General features: G+C 53.4%; 1 protein-coding gene across 1 annotated transcript in view; it reads right to left on the minus strand.

The window, feature by feature from the left end:
- Window positions 1-3,587: 3,587 nt before the first annotated feature.
- Window positions 3,588-22,070, minus strand: part of HIC2 (HIC ZBTB transcriptional repressor 2) — a 28,720-nt gene continuing 10,237 nt past the window's right edge. Inside the window, exons 2-3 of the mRNA XM_045457616.1 lie at window positions 12,037-12,134; window positions 3,588-10,283 (exon numbers count right to left, since the gene is read on the minus strand). Coding sequence (XP_045313572.1) covers window positions 8,459-10,283; window positions 12,037-12,062 — 1,851 coding nt within the window. The 5' untranslated portion in view covers window positions 12,063-12,134 and the 3' untranslated portion in view covers window positions 3,588-8,458. The remainder of the gene's footprint in view (window positions 10,284-12,036; window positions 12,135-22,070) is intronic.

Raw genomic sequence — 22,070 nt, forward strand, 5'->3', positions numbered from 1 at the left:
GCCACTGCCAGCTCAGTGTCTCATCTCCATCCATTCCACACATCTTAGGTAACTATTGGATTGATTCCAAGATGCTTTTTCGGGTTTCATTTTTTTAAATGTTTATTTATTTTTGAGAGAGAGACAGAATCTGAGGCAGGCTCCAGGCTCTTAGCTGTCAGCACAGAGTCCGATACGGGGCTTGAACTCATGGACCATGAGATCATGACCTCAGCTGAAGTCGGATGCTCAAATGACTGAGCCACCCAGCCACCCCTAGGGTCTCATTCTTGAATATCCCTGCTAAGGTCACCCAACATTTGAAGAAAGCCTTTAAAATTACATTTTTTAAGTATAAAAACTAACCTAAAGTGGCGATCTAAAAAGGAACTAGACACTACGCAAGGAACAGAAGAAAATGTCAAAAAAATTAAATTTTCCTTAGAGATTACATCTATGAAAAGAGAACAAAATGCAATAAGCAAAGCACAAACACAAGAAAGGAAATTCAAAATAATTGCTGACACGTTTTAAAAATCAGTAAGTTTACTGAAGGGAATGGGTCTCCAGAATGAAACCAATCCACCAAGTGCCCAACCTAATGAATGAACAAACCATCTAGAATAAAGAGACAATACTAGAAGTTTCCAGAGAAGGTTACATACAAAGGGAACTGGGCTTCTCATCACACTGGAAGGTAGAAGCCAATGAAGCAACACTTGCAAATTCAACAGGAAAATGAAATCCAACCTACAATTCTATTCCCAGCCAAACTATCAATTCTGAGTAGTTTAAAAGCATTTTCAACATTCAGCTTCAAAAACCTACCTCCCATGTGTTCTTTCTCAGGATGTACCAGATAAAACATCCTACCTACACAAGGAGGTAACCTGAGAAAACAACACATGGGATACAGAAAAGTGGGCTTCCAGTGCAGGAAAAAAAGCAAGAGAACTCCTGCCAAATTGGTGCAGGAAAACATCAGGTTCCAGAAGAATGTCCCTTGAGGGAAAAAGAATAGACAGCATCTGATTCTGTGGAAAGCTGTACTGGGAAGCATTTCAGAGTTAAAGGGTGGAGGAAGATGGAGACACAAATCAATCTGAGTAACTGAATTAATTAATTAACCTCAAGAACAAAAGATTGTACAAAAAGATGCACTACACCACTTGGTTCAGCAATAAACAAATACATGGTGATAATGACAAGTATGGATTCAGAAATTGCACACTGAACCAGTTTTATTTATTTATTTATTTATTTATTTATTTATTTATTTAATTTATTCATTTATTTATGAGAAAGAGAGAGAGAGAATGGGGGAGGGGCAGAGAGAGGGGGAGACACAGAACTTGAAGTGGGCTCCAAGCTCTGAGCTTTCAGCACAGAGCCCAACGTGGGGCTCAAGCTCATGAACCATGAGATCATGACCTGAGCCGAAGTCAGATGCTTAACCGACTGAGCCACCCAGGCGCCCCTGCACCAGTTCTTATAAATGAAGTTAAATGAAACTTAGCCATGCCCACCTCCTTATGTTGTTAGTGGGAGCTTTTGCACAGTGACAGCAGGGTTGAGAAGTCATTGTAGAGACTGTATGGCCCACAAAGGCTAAAATAGTTATCTGGCTGCTTTACAGAAGTTTGCCAACCCCTAGATTAAACTAAACTATCTGGGGGAATTTAAGGGAAGGGGAAGAGGGCATAAATGCACTAAACTGAACTAAAATCCCCATCTATAGGTCCCGACTCTGAAAAGGATGAGTTAAGACAGCAGTATAAGCCTACTATTAAGAAATGTGGAGATAAATGCATAAATGATGCTACAAATTAAAAGTGGGGGTCTGCATACATTGTGATGGGGTTAAGGGAACAAAAGACTATTTTTTGTTTGTTTTAAGCCTTTTTCTTTTTTTTTTTTTAGTAATCTCTACACCCAACATGGGGCCCAAACTCACAATCCCGAGATCATGAGTCACATGCTCTTCCAACTGAGCCAGCCCAGGCACCCGTGTTAAGCCTTTTAAAGAAGCTTTTGATTATTTAAACTATGTTCAGTTAGTACGTGGAAAAAAACAAAAACAAAAACAAATTTTATTTTATTTTATTTTATTATTTATGGGGCACCTGCGTAACTCAGTCGGTTAAGCATCGACTTCAGCTCAGGTCATGATCTCACCGCTCGTGAGTTCAAGTCCCAAGTGGGGCTCTGTGATAACAGCTCAGAGCCTGGAGTCTGCTTAGAATTCTGTGTTTCCATCTCTCTCTGCCCTTCCCCTGCTCGTGCTTTCTCAAAATAAACAAACATTAAAGAAAATAACAAAATTTGGGGTTCCTGGGTGGCTCAGTTGGTTAAGCATCCAACTTCAGCTCAGGTCATGATCTCACAGTTCGTGAGTTCAAGCCCCACGTCGGGCTCTGTGCTGACAGCTCGGAGCCTGAAGCCTGCTTCAGATTCTGTCTCCCTCTCTCTCTGTTCCTCCCCCACTCACACTTTGTCTCTCTCTCTCAAAAATAAATAAAGATTTTAAACAATTAAAAATAAATAAAATAATAAAGTTTATTTAGAGAGTGTGCACGTGCACAAGCAGGGGAGGGGCAAGAGAAGACACAGAATCCCAAGCAGGCTCCATACCATCAGCACAGAGCCCATTCTGGGGCTTGAACCCACGAACTGTGAGACCATGACCTGAGCCGAGATCAAGAGTTGGCACTTAACCAACTGAGCCACCCAGGTGCCCCATGAATTTTAAAAGAATTGAACAGTTGGCACCGGCTGGCTCAGTCGGTAGAACATTCATCTCTTGATCTCAGGGTTAAGTTCGAGCCCTATGTTGGGTGTAGAGATTACTTAAAAACAAATGTAAAAAAACACACTTGAAAGAAGAAATAAAAATAATTCAATGGAGCTCACCATGGTTTAGAGCAGCAATGTCCATATTCTTCTGGAGTTTTGGGGTCTGAGGTCATCCGCTGCTGACCTGGAGCCACTTGGACATCTAAAGTCCAATCAGGGGTCTAAGCTGGCTGACCACCTTCCTGGCCCCAGCCCTGCCCCTCCTACTGGATCTTCACTCATTCTGGGATTCCCCTCTGGTAGCTGGGACAATCCACCAGGGAACTGGAAATACTGTCTCTGCCCCTGGAAACTTAAGACTATCTTTTCCTTCCTCCCCCCTTTACCCTAAGCAGGAATCAGGAGCAGTGTGCAGTAGAGAGCCCTTGTCTTGCCCCAGCATGACTCTGTTGCTCCAACAGGTGGTCCTGGGCCCAAGCCAGACCTCCCTTCATCCAGGCCACCAGGTCCCTGTCCCTATCTACATATCCACTGCTTCCTGAACAGGCTAACTCAGGCCAACACTGCCCAAAAGGATGTTGACCCTAGGGTGCTGATTCCCTGGTCCACAGCCCAACCCCAGGATGCACACACATGGCCAAGTGAGATTCCAGCCCCTGGGGCCATTTCACCTGAAACCCGCCCTTAGGACAATAGTGGGCAGATGGCCCATCCCAGCTCCCACCCTCCTAGGTCTTGCAAGTGCTGGGCACAGGAAAGCAGTGTGTCATTTAGCAGAAGAGAACAGGCACAGAACACAGAGGCCCCATACAAGATAGTTTTCAATCAAGCTTTTAATGAAAAGATCATAAAATAACAGTTTCTCATCACTGTACATTAAGACTGCACGCTTCTGAATGGAGAGATCAGTCGTCGGTGAATTGCTTTTTCTATGACACTTGTGGGCTGCGTACCTGCAGCTCTGACCTGAATTTATCCAAACTCTCAAAGGAAGTGAACTCGATGCGAAGACGGATAGCGGCGGTGGCCAGTACAGGAGTGCGATCACGGTGCCCCTCCCCCTTCCGGGAAGGAAATAAGAGTAGGACGTGATCCCGCTTCTCCGATTAAACAAAACGGCTATAACCCCATCCCTCCCCCTCCCCCTCGAGGTATTTGCGAATGGGCAGGTGCCCAACCTGGGGTCCCCCAAGGGGGGAGGGGGAAAACAAGTGATGGGTGGGATACAGAGAGGCTCCCCTCAGCACCTGGCCCCACGGGGCCCCACCAAGTGGAGGGGGGGAGCCCTGGGGAACCTCCCTGCCCCAAGTGAGGTCTGTTATGCAGCATTTTTGAGGTCAATAAATTACAGCAATAAATAGCAAGGTGAGGTAGGGGGAGGGGTTCCCGGTAGAAAAACTAAAGTGGGTGACTGAAGCTGGCAGGGGAGAAGCGTCCTAGGAACGGGGGCCTGGGCAGCCTCCATTCCCACAGCGAACCTCCAACCCCTGATCTGGAATGTCACACTGAGGCTGAGTAGGTCCCTCTCTCCATCCTAGCACTCCTGGCATCAGTTCACAGGTTCAGTAATGTCTGCCCCAACGTGACTCTGGCGAAGAGCAAGAGCCTTGGTCCCTTCTAGGGGTACAACAGGGCTGAGATCCCTGGTCTGTTCTCTGGAGGCCCGGTGCCTCTGCTTTCCTCTCCAAGCCAAGGGGGTGGACGGATGCAGCCCCGCCCCCCTTCCCTGAGCCCTGCCCTCCTGGCTGCCCAGGCCTCCCCCACTCAGGACGGCTGTGGGGAGGGCGGTAGGGTCTGCCTGCCCAGCCAGCCCGGCCCAGATCGCACTCCTGCACGCGGTCCAGTCCAGTGAATACTGACGGGGTGGGGGTGGGAGCATAGCGGGGCAGCCCAGCGCCCCCCGAGTGGTGACGAACGGGAAATACACACACAAGGCTGCGTGAGGTTCCAAGTCAGTCTGGGTCCGAATTGTTCATTTCACAGGCTGAGGTGTATGGCTATGCTGCGAGTCTCTGAGATTCTTCTTTGCTTAAAGGTTCATCTTCTCTTTTTTACCTTTTTTGCAATCCTGGAGGAGCCCTTGCGATGGCTCGGTCTGGTGGGAGCGAGCGGTGGCGGAGCCGGCCGCTCACTCGCCCCAAGTCTGAGAAATAAATACATTCATCACTGCACAAACATATTGATACAAAAACAACACTGTTCAGAGTGTTTGCACCGTCTGTGTTGGTAAGGACCAGCCCAGGAAGCACCCCCCCCACTGCCGGGGGTGGGAGTGTCCCCTGGGGGTGGGGACCCACTGGAGTTAACGGAGCTGTGCAAAGATCCCGGCTTTTTGGCTTGAGAGGGACCCTCACATCAACCCACCACGAGGGTCACGGGCAGAGTGGGGGACCCTCCATCCTGGGGCCCAACCCCAGACTCGGGTCCTGTGGCCAGAGCTGACGGCCACCCCCTGCTGTGCCAGCTAGCCAGGACCTCTGAGGTCTGGCCAGGAGGCCTGGGGGGCAGTCAGCATCGGCCCAAGCTCTTTGGTGCCAGCTGGGCTTTGAGAGGCCTCAGGCTGGGGAGGAGGGCTCAGGTGAATCTGGGGGGCTTCCAGGCCTGCCCCTCTGCCCGTGAGCCAACTCAGAAGGGCCTCCAGCGGAAGGTGGGGATTCACTGGGACTAGCCTTACAGCTGCTGAGGTCTGAAACTGTAAAAGTTTATGTAAACAATGAGATAAATATATTAGTATCTTTTTTTTTCTGAGCCCATTGAGGTTCCATACTCATTCAAAATGTGCTTTGGTTTAAAAAATAGGTTTTGTGAATTTGGGTATGAGCTTTTTTTTTTTTTTTTTTTGTTTTTTTTTGTTTTTCCTCTCTTTCCTACATGACATCTGCTATTTTCTGTTTCCTGTTTCTCCGAAACATTCAGGAATTAAGTGACTAAAGCAGAGAACTGTAAGCCGCCCTTGGCCTCCAACGGCCTAATTTCCTTGTGAGGCTCTTAACACATTTCCACGCACACATTCGCAAGCACACACTCCACATGAAATCAAAGGAAAAAGAAAACAAAACCAAGTGTTGTGTTAGTCCCACCCCACCCCACAAACCCTTAAAATCTTAAATAGGAAACTAGTGTTTTGCTTTCTTGTTAAAATACAGAAAAGGCTCGATACAATACTCAGGTGGGTACAATACTATGTCGCACGAACGTCGTTGAGTGAGGGGCCTTTGTGCCCAGTCCCTGAAGCTCTGCAAATGAATTACCTACTCTCACGGGTCACCTCATGGATGTGGCTGCCCACGGCCCGAGAGGCCACACAAAGGCCAGGCGCACATAAAACTCCCGTGTGGTACAGACTTTGTGTCGTGTGGCTTAAGTGCTGACGGAGTGGGGTGGGGTCGGGAGGGCAGAGGGGCCTGGAAAGCACCGTGCCTCCTCACCTGACTTGTGGGAACACAAGACACTAGGTCTAGTGCTCTGTTTCCTACCCATAGGGAAGAAGATCCAGCTTGGGGCTGGGGGTGCCTTGAGATGGGCTCAGCCAGAAGCCCTCACTTGCAAAACACACCCTTCACTATTCGGGTCCCTGAACTCAGGCTGTTTTCAGCTGGAGGGTCTCTGGAGGGGTGAGGGTGGAGGATGACTCTGGAATTTTTTGGTCTGAACGTAAAGTAGAAAGGAAAAAAAAAAAAAGAAAAGCATGAAGCAAAATGAAGATAAAGCTGCTGGCCTAATCCTGTGGCTCCAGTCAGCTGAGGACAGTGGGACCAACGGCGACCTTGGTCTGGCCTTGTGAGCCCGACTCCCAGCCCATGGAGGGGTCCTGTGGCTGGTAGAGAAACCCCAAGGTGAGGGTTGAGGGGTAAAGGGTCTGGGACTCCAGACAGGGCTGAGCCAATGGGTGGCAGCCAGCCTCTTGCCAGAGCAGCCAGGACTGCTCAGAGAAGGTGCCAAAGCAGGGTAGGTAACCTCTCCCTGTCCCCAAGGAGGGTATACATCACTTTGGCCAGTGCCTCCCTAAGCCTCTGCACTGGCTGGGAGGAGTTGCTGCTCTCCCAAGTCCCAGCTCTTGCAGGCCCAGGAGACAGGATGGAGGGGGGGGCTCACTTCCACCTCATCCTGGCCCTGGCAGGGAACTGCAGGGAGCTGGCTCCAGGCCCCGATCTCCCATGGGGCTGGAGCACTCACCTGCCTCACCCAGCCCCAGATCAGAGGCACACACGCAGGCTCCCTGACGCTTCACAACGGACTCAGAACACCCACAGGGTGGACACAGCTAGCCGCATGCTCTGGGGGTAAAGACACATGCGAACTGACTCAGCAGCTGCAGGAGCTCCCCTCTAAGAGCACTGGGGGTGGAGGGCCCAGTAGGGCCACCTGGGCCAGGCAGAGCCTGGCTCACTCAAACGCGCGTCTTCCTATGCACACTAACAGGAGGAAAACAAGTGTCACGGCCTCAACTGCCAGTCACCAACGTACTGTTCTCACGAATTCAAGAGGTAGCAAAAGGTCAGAAGTCTCTCCACCTTGATTGGGAAGGAAGGAAGGAAAGCGCAATATCTGTCCACACGCACCAAGCACACTACACACACACACACACACACACACACACACACACAGACACACACACACACACAGAAAATGAAAAAGAAGAGTACCGACGGCTCTGGCATTGAGTCCAGCCTCCCCCCTCCCCCCACAAGTCCCAGACCTTCCAGTTCAAACATTCACATAAACATTACACTGGTTTTTCTCTTAATAAAAAAGAAGTACCTCTAAACAAAGAATATTCCTCGGAAACTATAGGTAAATCACTCTCTCTCCTGAGGCAGCCGAGGCGGGGCTCGGGGCCCAGGGAAGCCTTTGGCCTAGAAGGGCTTCTGGGGCCTGGAGGGGTGGGTGCCCCTCAGCCGGGGCGGGGGCAGGAGGGCAGCTGCCCCTGTACATTCAGTCTGCAGACCCAGGCTCAGCCCCGAGGGGCCGGGAGGAAAATAAACTCTTGTTAGTTTTGGTTTAAAAAACAAAATTCAAAAAGAAAAAAGGAACAGATCAGTAGGAATAACAGCAACCTAGGCCCAGAGGGCTCTTTAGCTGTGGAGAGGTAGGCGGTGGGGGCCCCCCTGACTGTCCCAGCGCCAGTGAGCAGTGACCCCTGGCTCCAGGAAGGAGGGCTCTGTCCCCTCCCCTCCAGCACCATTCCCCGAAGAGCCAGGGTGGCCCGCACACAGACAAGCACTCGTGCATGCACACAGACACTGCCCCTGGCCACGGGGCAGCCCTGCTCCTCCCCAGCAGAGGGAGGCCCCCACTGCCCCCTGCTCTGACCCGGCCTGCGGGAAAGGGGCCAGATCCCAGCAAGACCCCCATGACCCACTCCCACAGGCCCCGCAGTGGCCGTCTCGGGGAGCCAGAGGCCTGGGCGGAATCGGGAGGTAGACTGCACACCAGCAATGCACATGCGGAGCTTGGGCCCACCGGCTTCCCTCCTCTCTCTTCCCTTGGTACAGACTGTCCATTAAAGCTCTGGGTGTGGGGGGGGCTGGCTGGAGGTGCCACCAGGAGCTACCCCTGTGGGACCTGGGGGTCCTGGCCCCTCCTGCCTGGCCTCCGTGCTTCTTTCTTCCTTCCGTTGGCTCCCGAGGGCGAGTCTGCAGAGGGCACCCTTGGGCCGGGGAGAAGGGTCTTTGGCTTCTAGGAGCTAGGAGGGGGAAGTATGCATGCGCAAGTGGCTGATGAGGTTGCGCTGCTGGGTGAACTTGCCTCCGCAGAGCTGGCACTCATAGGGCTTCTCGCCCGAGTGCACGCGCATGTGCTCAGTGAGGCGGTACTGGCGGGTGAAGCGCATGCCACACTCATCGCAGGCAAAGGGCTTCAGGCCCAGGTGGCTCCGCATGTGACGTGTCATGGTGCCGCGCTGGGTGAACATTTTGCCGCAGATGTTGCAGGGGAAGGGCCGAGTCAGCCAGTGTGTCTTCTCGTGCTGCCGCAACGTGGCAGGGTCCTTGTAGGTCTTCTCGCAGACGGAGCACTTGAAGGGCCGGGGCTCAGCAGCATAGGCCGCGCTGGGCGCCGACAGGTCCTCAGCCTCCTCCTCAGCGCCCCCGCTGCCTGTCTCGTAAGCACCCTCCTCCTTTATGAACAGCTCCTCCTCTGTGTGTGTCTCCACGTGGGCATTAAGCTGCTCAGAGCTGGGGAAGCCTTTGGCGCAGGGGATGCACACATACAGGTTGTCCCCATAGGACACCGTCTCGTAGCCCTCCTGCCGGTACATGTAGTGGGTACCGGCATGGCCGCTGCCCCCCTCGCTCCCGCTCTGCCCGCTGTCCTCACTTCCATCCTTGCCATTCTCCTCCTCCTCCTTGCAGGAGTACGGGGGCTCCGTGTAAGGCCCACTGGGGCCACCCCCCGCAACGCTGCTGGCCAGGATGCCATTGGGAACCCTGTCCCCTAGCCCCTCGCCCTCTTCCCCCGGGCAAGGGCCCTTGGGCCCCGCTTCCCTCCGCTCAAAGGGGGACCCCACCATAGGCTCCTTCTTGCTCCATTCCTTCTTGCGGGCTGAGTGCCGCAGGCTCTTCCGGGGCTGCCCACCAGGCCCCTCCAGCAGACTCAGGTGGTTATCCTCAGACCCCTCCAGATCCATGGGCTCATTGGGGGTGCCCCCCAGCTCAGCATAAGAGGCACTGTTGGCAACAGGAGGGGCAGAGGCTGAGAGGGGCGAGCCATGCTGACTGTCACTCAGCTGGGCCGGGTCTTCCGGGGTCAGGGGGGGACCGGGGGTAGCAGGGGGCAGGGGAGGGCTCTTCTTGGACAGGTCCAGGCCCAGCTCCTGCTCGCAGCCCCCACTGCTCCCATTGGTGCTGCAGCTGCCCAGGCCAGCCTCCCCACTGGTGGGACAGACGGCCCGGCTCAGGCCATGCACGCCCTCCTGGCTTGAGCCTCCGAGGAAGAGCTCGTCATCCGAGCCTTTGGCCTGAGGGAGCTCCTGGGGGGTATGGGCCCCCTTGCGTCCGTCCATGAGCCCCGGATACCGTGCCTGGATGACAGAGGCTGTGGACAGCCGCTGGCTGCGGGGAGGCCTCCCCATGCCGGTGGCACTCACCCGTCCGGAGCCAAAGGGCTTGCCGGCTCGCTTGAGTTTACGACGGCAGAGGGCTGCCAACTCGGGCAGCTGGAGGTAGCTGGCGGCAGTGAGGAGAGTGCTGAAATTGGGCTCAGCTGGCTGGTCGCTGGGCAGCAGCTTGCCCGTGTAGATGAAGTCCAGGATCTGCTGGAACACCGTGGAGCTGACCATGTCCGTGTCCAGGTTGATGAGGTTATCGTGCAGGACTAGGGACTTGAAGTAGATGCTGCTGGCAGCCAGAACATTCTTGTGGGCCCGAAAGATGGAGTTCTCCACCATGATGATGACATCACAGAGAAAGCCCTTTGTCCTCTGCTGGTTCAGCTGCAACAAGAGCTGCTTGGAGTGGCTGGGCAGCTCCATGTCGGGCCCCATGTCCCCTCGCCCTGCCCACGCGTACCACCTGTGAGCAAGAACACATGGGGCATTAACCACCTGGGAGCCTCAACCAAGGGCTTGGAGACAATGTAGGGTTGGAGTGGTGCTCAGGGGGCCTCACTGGCACAGTACCCAAGCAGGGAACTCACACTACCCACCGGGGCTCATGCTGCCTGAAAAGAGACACTGGCACTGGCCCCATTTGCACCAATGAGAAAAACAGAAACAGAGGACAATGAGGGTCACATGATGCTAAGCAGAGACAATCGGATGTGAATTTGGTTCCACAACCCAGGATACCGTCTCCACACTCAAGTCGACGACATGCCCACAGGGGACTTAAAAATGACCAGCAGGGGACTGTGAGGTACTGGGAAGCAGTGGGGAATGAAGTGAGCAGAAGCTCCCGGGCAGGCTCACTTCCCACATGGGTATATAACTTCCTGGTTTTTAGGGCAAACTAGAAATTAAGTTTGTCAGGCTAAACCTCCCAATGTCAAATAAAGGTTCTTTTTCCTATGCAGCCGCCACCTGTGACCTCTGCTCTGCCCTGAGTGCCTCTCAAACAACCCTAGTGGCTTCCCAAACTTACAGGTTTGTCAACGTCACATTCCTGCCTTCAGACACTGCAGCCCAGCCAGAGTCCCTTGCCAATGCCTGCTCCCAGCTCAGGAGGGCCCTGAGCACCCCAGCCTGGGTCGCTAGGTGCTGAGCAGAAAAGGTGGCCTGGCCAAGCCTCTGGCACCACTGGGGCCCTGGGAACGGCAGCCAGCTGGCCTTGTCAGCCTGGTACAGTCACTGATGTCATTAAGTAATAGACACACAGAAACCTCTGACCTCCCCGAGAATCCTGCAGGTGGGCTTTGTAAGAGCATGCACATGGTCTCTGGGAGCAGTAATGCTCTGACCATGCACCCACCCAAATGAGCAGCAGGACCCAAGGCACAAAGTGTGGCTCCATGCTCCCTCTGGCCCCTCACACAGGCAACTCTGTGCCATGCAGTTGACAAATGTGCTTTTACGTCTCCAAAAGTAACTGACTGCTCTGAGCCTCACCCTACCCAGGACCTCCCAGCTTCTACCAGTGTACCCAACCCAGTTCTGCCTCCCTTAGGGCAGAGCCTGAAGGGATCACGCCCATGCTGGCTTTCTGTAACACAAACACTTCCCACTCCCAGTTACCCCACACCTGCTCTGATAGACGGAAACTCTAATAACCATGCACATCCCAAAGAAGGCCTTGGAACTCACCATGAACACACATGGGTAGACAGAGCCACAAGCTAGCACTCAGGGCCTGATAGGAGGCAGCAAGCACGGGCTCAGCCAACCCAGCCAACCCAGCCTTATAAGACCGTTCAGCTGGGGCTCAGAGGCTAGAGCCCAGGTCCCAAGAGAACCTAACTTCTGTCACTCCCTGCTCCTCAGCCAGCCAGTCAGGGACAAAGAGCCCAAGGCACAGCTTCCACACTGGCAGGGACACCCACCCCAGGGAAATGTGGTGTCAGCCCCACCAGCACCCAGGATGCCTGGTGCTCCCAGACTGGCAAGGGGCAGGCCAAGGGCAGGAGGTCCCGTCCTCCAAGAGCATGTGAGCCACAGCAGCCCCTCCTCTGCAGGCTGAGAACAGTGGGCCCCAACCTCCCCTCCATGCACCCCAGCACTGCATACACACAAAGGACCAGACTGAGAATTGCAAGGCTGTGTGGGCCGCCCAGAAAGCCTTCCCCCATGTCTCCCCCTCCCTCCATCCTGCCAGTTCCCTGTCCCCAGCCTACCGTAGTGCCAGGGGCCCAGAAACCATGTGAGCAGCAGCCAGCGGGGGTGGCCTCCTTGAGCACGTGGCCTCCCTGGGGGTGCATCAATGCCTAGTCACCTGGGGAGGAGAAGATGGACAGGGTCACCCATATATACACCAGCAAGGGAGGGAAGGAGGAACAGTGAAGGAGAAGGCACCTGGTGGCCCTGGAGCCCTTATTCCCAGGAAAGTCTGGGGTCTCTCTGGGTGGGACATGAGGGGCAGCCAGGCAGAGGACGGCGGCCACAGTGCCCAGCAGTCAGGCCTGGTGGCAGGGAAGGTCACAGGTCTGGAGAGCTCACCAGGGCTGCACCCTCCTCCCACCTAAGAGATTTAGGGTACTCTAAGGGGCCACCTAGGCCTGTCAGGGAGCTGGTGGCAGGCGCGTAATTCCTCTGTAATTCCAGGCGGGCAGGCGTGGTGGCAGGAGGCCTGGGCAAGGCCCTTCCCAGGCTGGCCACATTTACATAACAAAAGGTCAAAATTGGAGGCCCTGGTGCAATGGGCTATTTATAAGAACCAGTCTCAACCGCTTCTGGCTCTCCTGCCTCCTTCCCTTCCTGATCTGTTCTTGCCACCACCCCCCCCCCACCCCCCAGAGGGCCCAGCCCCCTCCTGCCCAGCCCAGCCTGACCACATGGCCTCCCCTTGCAGGAGTTTCTGCAAGACAGGCCTTTCAATACCAGCCCGCCAAAGCAGCTGGCAGCTGCAGCCAGATGCGGAGGGGCTCCCGCTCCCCACTCCCACCCCCCAAAGCTGCAGATCCCTAGGATCCTGAGGTTCTGGCTTTTTGCACCCAACTCAGGCAGGTCTGGGCTCCCTTGGAATGGAGCCAGGGGTGGGGGTGGAGGCCTGCAGCAGCCCTAGGCCCATCCCTGCCTGCCCTTCCCCCACCCCCAGGGCCAGGGAAGCTCAGCAGGTCCCTCAGGAATGTGACCAGACCCGGGGTGCGGGGTGGCTGGGAGGCCTCAGCTCCAGCCTACCAGCTGTCTCTCTGGCCCCTAGGACAGCTCCCCTCTCATGGGGTAGCCCAGGGGTGTGGGGGAAGTGGAGAGGGGGGGATGGTTGGTCCAGGAACCTACCCATGGCCCAGAGGGCAGCAGAACCAGCTCCGTAGGTCCAGAGGCCTGAGGGCATCTACAGTTAATGAAGGTGGCCTGGGCCCCTTGCCTGTGTAAAGAGTTCAGGCTCCCCTGCTGGGTGTTACCAGAAATGGCCAGCACAGAATAGAGCCCAGCCTTGGGAAGGGGGCAGAGACCACCTGGGCGCTGGTGAGAGCAGCCCTGAAAAATGGACAGGGAGCCACAGCGATATGTTCGAGCCAACCAGACACCCACCATACAGCCTTGTGCCAGTGCCTGCTCCCCACCAGATCTCAGGGCAACCCAAGCCCTGCTGAGGCATCCACACAGTGGCCTCCGCTTCACTATGTGCCAGGCCCTGCAACTAGGGATTACTTGCCCTTGTGGGAGATCAGTCCAACTACAGAAAACCAGGCAGAGAGCAGGCAGCAAAACAGAATTTGAGGGCTTCCACAGGTACCCATTGCTCTAGCTGTGCCAGCCACTTCACAGCCCCGGAAAGGCACATTGACTGACCAAGTCCTCCCAGGCTGGGTCAGACAGGACTCTTCTGGAGCCCAAACTTCCCCCACAGGACTGAATAGGCTTCGCTGCACCCTCCACTGGGTGGGGCCCCGGTGGAGCTGCCTGCTGGGAATTCACAGCCAGCATAGCTGGCCGCCACTAGGTCTGTGAGGGGGTGACCCCTGCTGCAGGGCCAAGACCCCTGCAAGGCGTTGCTTCTTTTCTTCCCAGCAAAAAACAGCAGAGTCCTCTGCCCTACTGTTCAACACAGGGTGTGGGAGCAGCAAGCGCCTAAGCTAGAGAGGACACAGCCCTGGGGAGGCGGTGGGCCGGAGGGGGGGTGGGGGGTGGGGGGTGGCAGGTAACTAGAAACGTGGCTGTGGGGACTGGCCCAGTAAGCCGGCAGTGCAACACCCCACTGGGTACATAGGCTGGTGCTCAGCCCTGGTAGGAGCCTGCAGGCTGGGATGAGGATACCTCTTGGCACCAGCTCCTGGCACCCGCAGCCCCCTGGCAGCAGGCCCAGGCAGCGTGCCTATCAGCCACAAGGATCCACACCCAGCTCAAAACCGTTGCCTGCCAGAGCACTGGCTCCAGGAAACCCAGGATCTGGGGCAGTGGGATGGGTTGGGGGTGTAGTGTGGAGAATCCCTGGCTAGGCTGACCCCAGCAGGTAAGGGCAGGAGAAACACAGTCCCTGGGGAAAGCCAGCTCTGCTTCCTTCCTTCTTATGAACACAAAAGCTGAGGGTGGGGTAGGGGTGGTAATGAACAGAAAGACCTGGCTGTAACAGCTGGATTACCTTCCCAGGTCCCGGTTTACAAAATGGTCAACATCCACCTACCTAGTTGGGCTGTAACATTTTCTTTCCTTCCCCTCCAAGTCCCTGCCATGGAAAAGCCAACGGCAATCCCCACATACACACAGTGAGGACAAGTCTAGGGCCCAGACATCAGAGACTTTTAAAAGACACACCCACCTAAGGGAAGGTCAGGCCAATAGAGCTGAGCCAGGGGGAGCTCCCCGCACCTGTCTGCTGCTGCTTCCTGTCTACCCTCCTCAACCAAGGCATGAAAGGCCCAACCAGGCAATGCCATCCAGTAAAGAAACATCTTGGGGGCATGAACACCCAACCAATAAACAAGATTATCTTGGGGCAGGCGGGGGGGGGCGGGAATGGAAGTACAGGAAAACTATAGTTTCTGTTATGTTCATTTCTATAATATTCAAAATTTAAAATAAGTATTACTTTTTAAGTTCTAAAAAAAAAAAACCGATGTACGAACATGCATAAGTCTCAAAATCATGATGTTGAGTGAAGGAAACCTTGCAAAAAGAGTACAGATTACAAGATTCCATTTAAATTAAGTTCTAGAATAGGGAGAACTAATCATGATAGAAACAAAATCAGAAGAGCCTGTAGAAGGCTTGGTGAGCACTGTTTGGGAAGGTACATGAGGAACTTTCTAGGCCCAGGGTGGCTCTATATCTGGGTTTAGGTTTGGGTTAAGGTTAATGAACTCACTGGTCAAAACTCAAGGGCTCACCAGAAATTTGGGTCCCATGTTATATGTCAATTTTACCTCATATTGAAAAAAAAAATTCCAACAAAGAGTGAAAGAACAGAGGCTTCCAAAGGACATGCCCTTCTCAGCAGCCCACTACCACCTAACATTCACTCATCCTAGGCACACAAGTAGCCCATGAGGGTAGAGTGGTAATGACAAGAACAGATCCCTGTCCCTCCTGATTCCATCCTGGCTAGGCAGCCATCACAGGTTCTTGGTAGGTATTCAAAGCCCTAGGTCAAGGATACTGACCTGAGATCTCCTACCCTGCATCCCATCAAACACACACTAGACAAGAAGCCAATGAGGATGGCAGGAGGCAGGGCCCATGGCCTCCTGACCCTTGGAGCAGCACCCCATTAGGAACCCCACTTGCCCATGATCCCAGGCAGTCTACATGGCCTCAAGAGCTCATGGGGAGGCTAGAATAGGGTCACCTCCAGGCCTCTCTCTTTTCCTAGCATTCTACAAAAAGCAGAAGAGCATGCACTAGTCCAGCCTTTCAGAGGCCATGAGAAGTTTTAAAGTGATCTTTGGTTAAGCAGAGAGCACAGGAGAACAATTCCAACCACCTATCTCATGGGAACTGCCTAACTCAGCCTGGACACCCATTGTGTCCAAGCCTGGGCTCCAGGAGACCTGGGCATTCAGAACTGCTCTGGTCTGGGATGCCTGGCTGGCTCAGTTGGAAGAGCATACAACTCTTGATCTTGGGGTCATGAGTTCAAGTCCCACGTTGGATGTAGAGATCACTTAAAAATCAAGAAAGAAAAAAAAAAAAAAAAGAACTGTCCTGGTCATTCAACCTCCAGTGGTGTGGTGCCCTCTGGAAACCAGGCTGGCAGCCTCACCTCCCTGGGGCCTGGCAGCAGGCACTGCGTCCCTCCTGGAGAAAGTGGAGACACCCCATACCCATTTCCAGCCCCACAGATAGGGGCCAAACCCAGGGAGTGTTTCACACCTGGCACTCCTGACCCCCATGAGCAGTACACCCCAGAAAAATGCTGTCTGTTCTACTCAATGCCTGACCTCCTGCAGGCAGGAACAAACCCCGCCCCACCCCTCCACGCCACCCCTACTCCAGACACCACTGTGGGCACCTTGACTGAAGGCCTCCAGATTTCAGAAAACTTCTCCACCTTCCCTTCCAACCAGAAGGGTGGGCCCTAGAGAGAAAGATGAAGGACAGGGAAAGAGGGACCACCCGCTTTCTCTCCCTGGGCCGGCCTCTTTGCCCAGATCTCCTGGAAACTTTGTCATCCCACCTCCCTCTCTTGTGGCCCTCCTTCACTTCCTCAAGTGGTACTTCTCACTAGAGTCTTGGGGCTATGCTGGAGGATAGCCCATCCCAAAGCACCCAACAGGAGACCATCTTTTCTCTTTAACCACACCTGGCCAGAAGTAACAGAGATACAGGAATCTTCCAGCCCCTCATCGCCCACCCAGAGTTCCACTGACAGGTAGGAGGCACAAAGAGTGCCAAGCAGAGGGGCACAGCTGGGCAAGGTACAGCCAGCCACAAAGCAGCTTCCACACCTACAGGGGTTTAGCTCTTCTGTGTCAGAGAGGGCACCAAACTTGCTGGCTACTGTCCCCAAGCCTGAATCTGAGGTCAGCACTGGCCTCAGTCACAGCTGACCGGCACTGGTCACCTGGTGCTCAAACAAGTGCCTCTTCCCTGAAGGCCTAGCCCCACCCATGCTGCAAGAGAGCAGCTTGAGGGCATGGTGGAGACAACCTGGAAGGTACAAGCAGTTCAGGATCCAGAAAAGCCAAGGCCCCACCCCCAACCCACCAACCAGTCCAGCAGACCAGAAGCCCAGGACTGCATTCTCCTGTCCCCATGGCCTGGAATCCTCCTCCACACCCCTCTTCTCTGTATTCCTCCATGAAGTCTCTTCCATCCCCTTCACCAGCAGCCTCTCTCCCCTTCCCCACCCACCCAGACAGCACCTTGACCTACCTCAGTCTGCCCCACAGGAGACAGCAGCCTGCCTGTGGGGAAGACTAAGGAGTTATCTCTACCTCCAGGGACATTTACGGTTCTGGGGGTTGAGGAACTTGTACAGAGTCACAAGAGCAAGCAGGTGGCAGAATAAGGGCTCAAAGCCTGATCTAGAGCCGCTGTTAGACTTTCCTTACCCCATGGACAGAGAGCATGCACTTCCCATTGCCAGGCAGGAGTGCCACGTACAGGAACACCACCTTCCACGCAGAGCCAGAAGGAAGGATTTTGGTCTGCACCTCCACCATCACCTTCCCTTGCCCACCACCACCCACCTCCCCATCACAGCAGGGCCTCACTTGGGCTGCATTCTCCTGACCTCATGTATAAGGTCAGTCCAACTCCTTTACTACCTGAGGCCAGTGAGAAGCTTCTGGCTAGAAGCGACAAGGTGGGACCCCGGTCACACAGCCTGCTTTGGGTGCCCAGGCTGTGCATGCTGCTTTTCTGGAACACCCCTGCCTGGCCTCCATGACCTCTCTGGCCTGTTCCTCCAGGCATGGGCTGGTGGTGGGTGGGACTCAGTGCTCTGGGCAAGCCCAGCCGTGTAATCTAGCCCAGCCCTGGATGCCAGCCAGCAGCTCCTGGCTCTTCTCCCAGACCATCCTCCTGGAAAGCAACAGGCTCTGCGAATGCCAGGAGCCCAGCCCTCCCTCCAACGCGGCTTCTACGAAATAAACATTTGGGTTCCACTGAGTGCATTCGTAGCACAATGATCAGGGACCCAGTGCTGGCATCCTTCTCTGCCCCTCAGGCCAGCCCTGTTACCCACCCACCAGCTCACCCTGAACAGCAAGGCAAGTGGCATCCACCTCAGCTGGACTTTGAGTCTGTCCTGAAATTCCCTTAGGCCCTACTGAAGACCCCGTGCTGCCTGTGATGGGCCAAGTCCTGCCTGGGCCCTGACCACCTTCGTCTCCGTGCACTCTCATCTAAGAGGTGGGCCAGCTCCTGGCTAACAACACGGTGAGGAAAAGGCTAGAAAGTGCTAGTGTGAGGAGAGGCCTGGCAGGAAGCTCCACACTGCACAGGCCCCACAGCCTGCAAACCTTGCTTCTCCAAGACAGCCTTGGGTCTTCTCCCTCCTTCCTCCAGGCCTACAACCCTCCCATTGCTCCTGGCTTTAAAGCCAACCAGAAGCAAGGCCAGGATGGTCTTGGGGGCCTGCAACTGAATTTCCTCTGCTGGCTCTGACACAATTGGCTAGCTGGCACCAGGAAAGGCAAAGGACAGGGTCCCACTGGAGGGCCAGGTCTAGCAGTGTGCCAAGCCAGGCCACGACCTTAAGTGCCACCGAGGAGAGGCAGGTGAGCACTGATCGAAGAAGGGGAAGAGCAGTTTAAGATCATGATTATTCATACAAAAGCTACACTCACCTCCAGGCTCTCTCCCCCACTGCATTCCCTTCAGGAGGGGCCTAACTGTTGGTGAAAGGCTCACTGGCAGCAACAGAGCAGGAGCCTGGAGGCATGGAGCGCCCATGGGGTGGGCTGGCCAACAGGACAGCAGAGCAGGAAGAGGACATCTGCCATCTCCATCAGGCAAGGAACAAGTGAAAATCCAAGAGCTACTTCAGTCAAGAGGCAGAGAGGCCCCAGTGCACTGGTTTCTGTGGCCCCAGCCCCATTTACCAGCAGCAGCACCACCCAGGGTCTCACAAGAAATGCTGCTGCTCAGACCTCACTGCATAACTTGCATTTGAACCTCACGGGACTCACATGCACATTTCAAGTCTGGGAAGCACTGAGGTGGGTTATAAGTTTTCTACCGCCAGGAAAGCCCAATGCTCTGTAAACGCTAACTACTAAACGCTCAGCCGTTGGGGGTCGAGAGGAAGAAGATAGCTCCCAAAGGGAAGACATGATTTCCCAGGTAAATAAGCCCAGAGAGTGATTAATAAAAATGGTAGGCTTGGAACACAAGACAGCGAGGTAGAGCCTAGTCACCAGGCATCTATGGAGGCAAGACACGGCCAAGGGTAGAGGCTGCCGGGCCTGCGTGGTAGGCAGAGACCTCAAGGGAGGAGAGGAGCAGGACAGCACTGTGGTAAATAGGTGGAAATTCCACATGTGAGGAGCTAAAGAGCACCCAGAAAGCCTGGGCAGCCCTACTGTAAAAGACTATCACGGTCGTCTCACCTGGCCCAGGGACACCCTTCAGATGAGGTAACTGAGCCCCAGAGCAACAGACACAGCTGAGTCACAGGAGCAGGAGCTGCTGAGCCCATTGCTCACTCCACAATTTCAAAACCAAACCTGGTAGTTGTAAGAATAACAATTCTTATGCCCACCAAGGACTTTGAAAGAATTAAAGCCAAACAAAGCAAACCCAAACTCCTACCATCTTCTACTTCACATGTCAGACAAGAAAATATTTCATGATCAAAAAGGAGGAGGAACCACCTCTCAATGTAGAGGAGCCCTTCCCTAGAAAGGGTGGTTGACAACCCTTCACCCCCACGGTCATTGTGGGTTGGTCAGAACTCTTGAGGCAAGCTGGCATCGAGGCAGCGCTGCCCCACCCCATGACACGGCAGGCCAGGATGACAAAGAAATCGCACCCTAAAGGAGAATTAGAAAAAACAAAACCTGATACCAGACAGTAATGATGGGACTTTAATTGGCCGGGCAAAGACTAAAGAATACTTCCTGAGAAAAAGAGAAAGGTATTATTTTAGAAATAAGACCAAGGATGAAAACATGCAAGCCCTATGGTCCAGAAGTGCACTCCAAGATATACACGAACAGAAACCTACCCACATGCTCACCAAAACCCGGGCAAGCGTGTGCACAGCAGCCCTGTTCACAGGAGCCCAACACCTACACGACAGGGGGTAGCCGAAGGTAGAAGGACGGTTACCCAGCCATGCACAGGACTGAACATTTACACATACAGGTGTGCTTTTTATAGGTTAAAAATGTTGGTGATGTCACACGGTTTGATTTACGTGCACATACATGAGTCTCTTGAGCATTCTGTTGACCGAAGAAGCCAGACTCAAAAGAGACTATGTGGTGTGATTCCATTCACGTAAATTGGAAAGCAGGCAACACGGATCCAGGGATGAGGTGAGAGTGGGGAGGGGGAAGGGGTGACTCAAAGGACTCACGAGGGGCTTCTGGGGCTGTGTTTCTCATTCTGGATGCTGGTTACATAAGTATGTCCATCTGTGAAGAACCCTCGGAGCAGTCATTCACAACCACACGTATTTCCTACGTACGATATACTTGAATACAATACAGTGCACAGAAACTTTCAGGATGGGAAGCAAGGCCCAGTCTTGGTCCTGATTAGCAAGTAGATCCAAGCCAGGAAATAACCTCCCTGAACCACTAATAACAACAATCACAAGACAAGAAAGAGAGAACTGACAGGACAGAGTGGCCACACCCAGGGCAGCATATCCGTCTTGGAAGAGAGAACTCTACAGACCAGCCAGGAAGCTACAGGAAATCTAGAAACCACCATAAAATCATTGTTGCCATTCAAAGTAACAACAATGTGATGACGTTTTTTAATCCTAGCATCTAGCTGATATTTCAACAGATAGGAAGAACTCCACTCAGGCAAGCCCAGGAGAGGAAATTCAGAGCTGCAGGTGAGGTACAAACAGTATACCTTCCACCAAGGCCCAAGCGGGTCCCTGAGCAACTAGCTGGATGCATCAAAGGGAGGAAGCCAGGAAGAAAGTAGTTGTAGCCCTCCAGTATAGGGGGTCAAAGGGAGCCACTAAGCAGAAGGAAACAAATGACTCAAGGAGCTACAGCCAAAGATCAAAGATTAGGTTGTTTTAATCCAAAAAAATAAAAATAAAAAAATAAAGTAGAGATACCATAGGCACCTGCTAAAGTTTTTAAAAAAGGCCTTTTTAACGGTAAAATTGGTGAACTTCTATAGAGAATCTCACACTCTTTGGTCCTGTGCCCAAGGCTTTTTAAAGCCTCCAGGTGTGGTACTTTACAGAAGAGGTCTCACCCATCCAGCAGTCATCTTGAAGGGTCTGACACAGGAGAGGCCAACAGCTCAGAAGGGAATCGGACAGAGAGATCAACTCAGACTTGAAAAAAAACACACACAGTGTCATTCTACTTTTAAAATGGAGTCTCAGTGGTGCTGGAAGGATTGTTTAGCATTAAGAAACTGGGTTTACAGGCGAAAAAAAGGAAGGAAGGAAGGAAGGAAGGAAGGAAGGAAGGAAGGAAGGAAGGAAGGAAGGAAAGAAAGAAAGAAAGAAAGAAAGAAAGAAAGAAAGAAAGAAAGAAAGAAAGAAAGAAAGAAAGAAAGAGGTATTTATCTTCCTGGAGAAGTAGAGCCAGGGGGTGAGGTGAAAACAGGGCTACTTAGGAGGTAACAAAAACTCTGCCCTAAAAACACCCGGAACCCCCACTGGCAGGGGGTAGGATGAAATGTAGGACAGTGCCACCTTGGAACACTCCAAGTAGGGACAGGAACACAGAAACCACAGCTACACACAACACTTCAGTGAATCTCAAAATAGAGATTAGTGCCTGGCTCTGAGTACACAAAGAGCAAACCCAGTGAACCGCTGTTCAAGGATCCAGACAAGCCCAAGGAAGCTACAAAGAAAAGCTAGGGAACAGTTAACCCACAATCTAAAAGAGTGGTGATTTCTGGGGGGAGGCAGGGATAAGCTGGGGAGCAACACAGGTGGGTGTCCAGGGGCTATTTCTTACATGGGTGGGGGAAGCAAGGGTGTGTGTTGCTCACTAGTTATACCTATATGTGTGCATGTGTAATTTACACCCTCCCATTAACACTTTTGTAAATAACCTGGAGCATAATCTTCAAGTCAATTGAGGAAGCTGGCATGCTCTGTGCAGAAGTCCCAAAAGAA

This window comes from Leopardus geoffroyi, chromosome D3 (assembly GCF_018350155.1).
Source record: "Leopardus geoffroyi isolate Oge1 chromosome D3, O.geoffroyi_Oge1_pat1.0, whole genome shotgun sequence".
In the NCBI taxonomy this organism is placed as follows: Eukaryota; Metazoa; Chordata; class Mammalia; order Carnivora; family Felidae; genus Leopardus; species Leopardus geoffroyi.